Raw genomic sequence first — 2,220 nt, 5'->3', positions numbered from 1 at the left:
TCGTCTCCACAGCAACACTCCGCTGTCCGCTCCTCTGGTGTCGGAGCACTTGGAGCAGAGTCTCGGAAGACTCCGCTCGCGGCTCGCGGGTCGCGGCTTATTCGGTTCTCGCGCGAGAGAAGCCCTCGCTCCCGCCCGCGAGCGTCGCTGGTCGCCTAGAGTGGTGTTCACGTTTAGGCGAGGCAGTTTTGTAGCGGATCCGGATGTGCCATGATGTGGCGCTCACCGCTGTACTCTGGCGTGGGGCGCTGTCTCTCTCTCCCGCCCGGCGCCGCGCGCCCGCGCCCCCAACACCTGACTGCGCGCGCGACACGAAAACGCAAAATGAAAGGAACGAGAACTCAACATTACAAGTACGTGTAGCCTTCACGCTGGCGACGGACCTCTATAAACTTGGGCTCGGGCCGAGGCACGTAGCGTTCACGCAGCAATGACCCTGGCTGCGGCGCAAGGTCGCCACCGGCACCGCCGCAGCCGCAAACCCTTTCAAGACATGCTTCACAGACGGGCGCTACGCGTTTGGCGCACGGAAGCGCAAATGACACGCAGCAGCCGCCGCAAGCGCCTGCGCAGAGCCCAGCCAGGCCACAGGAGCACTTGTCGCACGCGGCGCTCCTTTGCTTCAACTCATCGCAAGAGGCAACGACTACGGGCTCAGCCCTCTCCACTGTATCAACGAGGCTGCCGTTGCACGCCTTGTCATAGCTGGCTTGGCAAGCAAGCACTGAGCACGTCCAGGCCGCTTTAGCGCATACGCTCAAACTCCTGCAACACGGCCCACTCAGGTTGCACGTGCATTGGTCGCAAGAGCTACCGCAGTCCTCCATACGCTGCGCAAAGTCGGCGGTGAGCGCTGCCGACTGGTCCGACTCGTCTCGACGCATGCGCTGCGTGGCAGGGGCGGCCATTCGTTTGCTCGTCTTTCTGCCAGTCCGCGCGCCCTTTCCCCGGCCTCCCTCTCAGTGTTCAACAGTGTGGACTGGCCCGAGGGACGTGGCACCGCAAGTTCGGCCGTTTTTTTAGCCCTATAAAAGCCATAAATAAATAAAAACGGACAGCTCTCTACTGTGAGGTGGGTAAAAAGGAACAGGTCCCCGCCCTTGCGATCTTTGTGCAGGGTTCTTTGTGGGTGTGGTCGGCGACTAGCCGGGGTCGTCCTCCCGATGGATGGGGGACTGACTAGCACTAGCCGTCTTCCACATGGTCCCTCGGGTCCCTGCCGCTCCTAACCTCTTCGTACATCCTCCTGCTGATCTCCGCAAAGTCCTGCTCCCTCCCTCGTCTCGCCCTGCACGTCTGCTCCGCCCTAGCTCCGCCTCACCGTCTTCTGCCCTGCGTCGTCTGGCGACGGGTCCTCCATAGTCGGTCGAGGTCGCCGCCCTCCTCGCGCCTCTTCCCAACGTTCCCTCGGCGGCTGATGCCGTCCGCTCCGGCTCCCCAGTCCCCGGGTCTGCCCTGCTCTCGTCTGCGCTAGTTCCTCCTGCTTCGTCACCACCCCGGCGTCTCTCCTCTTCCTTCTCCCCTTCTTGTATGCTTTGCACATCGCGTCGATTCCTTTTCTGTGAGGTGTAGTTTCTTTTTGGTTGGGGCGGCCCTCATGACGGGGTAGGTAGGGTAGGTCTGGGCCTCGGCCGGGGGGCGCGGGCGGGGGGGGGGTCTGGCCCTCACGATGACGCGGGGTCTCCGCGGTAGGGTGGGTCTGGGCCGAGGCAGAGGCCGGGGGGCGGGGGGGGGGGGGGTTTTTCCCGGCGGGCTGCGGACTTTCCCCATCTCACCATACGTGTGTACAACCTCAACCCTGTTCCTCACCTCCCCACCCGCCACGGGGGCGCCGCGGCCTTGGGAGGGGCGTCACGACCCCTCTGACTCCTCTGAACGCTGAAGTGGGAGTCCGGGGCACAACTCTTCCACCCCGAAAGAAATTTCCCAACCGCGAACAGCACAGTAAGACGCCCCCAACCACCCCTCGTTTGTGGGGCTGACCGAGCGACTTTGCGTCAAAACATTTGCCTCCCTGCGAGCGCGAGGACCGGGACGAGCACCACGGCGGACCAAATCAACCAAATCGCCCGCGCGGGGGGTGGGGCAACCTCCGCCACAAGCACGCCCTTTACCGGGGCTGGGGGTGGAGCCACCTTGGGCGGAGATGGCAAGCGGGCGTCCTCATTCGAGCGGTTGCTTAAGGCCCGCGGGGGCGCCTGGGCCAACCCACCCTTTGGG

At 64.1% G+C, this 2,220-nt stretch overlaps 1 protein-coding gene across 1 annotated transcript; it reads right to left on the bottom strand.

The window, feature by feature from the left end:
* Positions 1-347: 347 nt before the first annotated feature.
* Positions 348-884, bottom strand: EMIHUDRAFT_253609 (hypothetical protein; the record flags this gene model as incomplete). Its single annotated transcript, XM_005783586.1, has 1 exon — positions 348-884. One exon carries the CDS (start codon positions 882-884, stop codon positions 348-350), a length of 537 nt encoding a protein of 178 aa, XP_005783643.1.
* Positions 885-2,220: the final 1,336 nt, after the last annotated feature.

This window comes from Emiliania huxleyi, assembly GCF_000372725.1.
Source record: "Emiliania huxleyi CCMP1516 chromosome Unknown EMIHUscaffold_1795, whole genome shotgun sequence".
Lineage (NCBI taxonomy): Eukaryota > Haptophyta > Isochrysidales > Noelaerhabdaceae > Emiliania > Emiliania huxleyi.
This window is presented reverse-complemented; position numbering and strand designations above follow the sequence as displayed.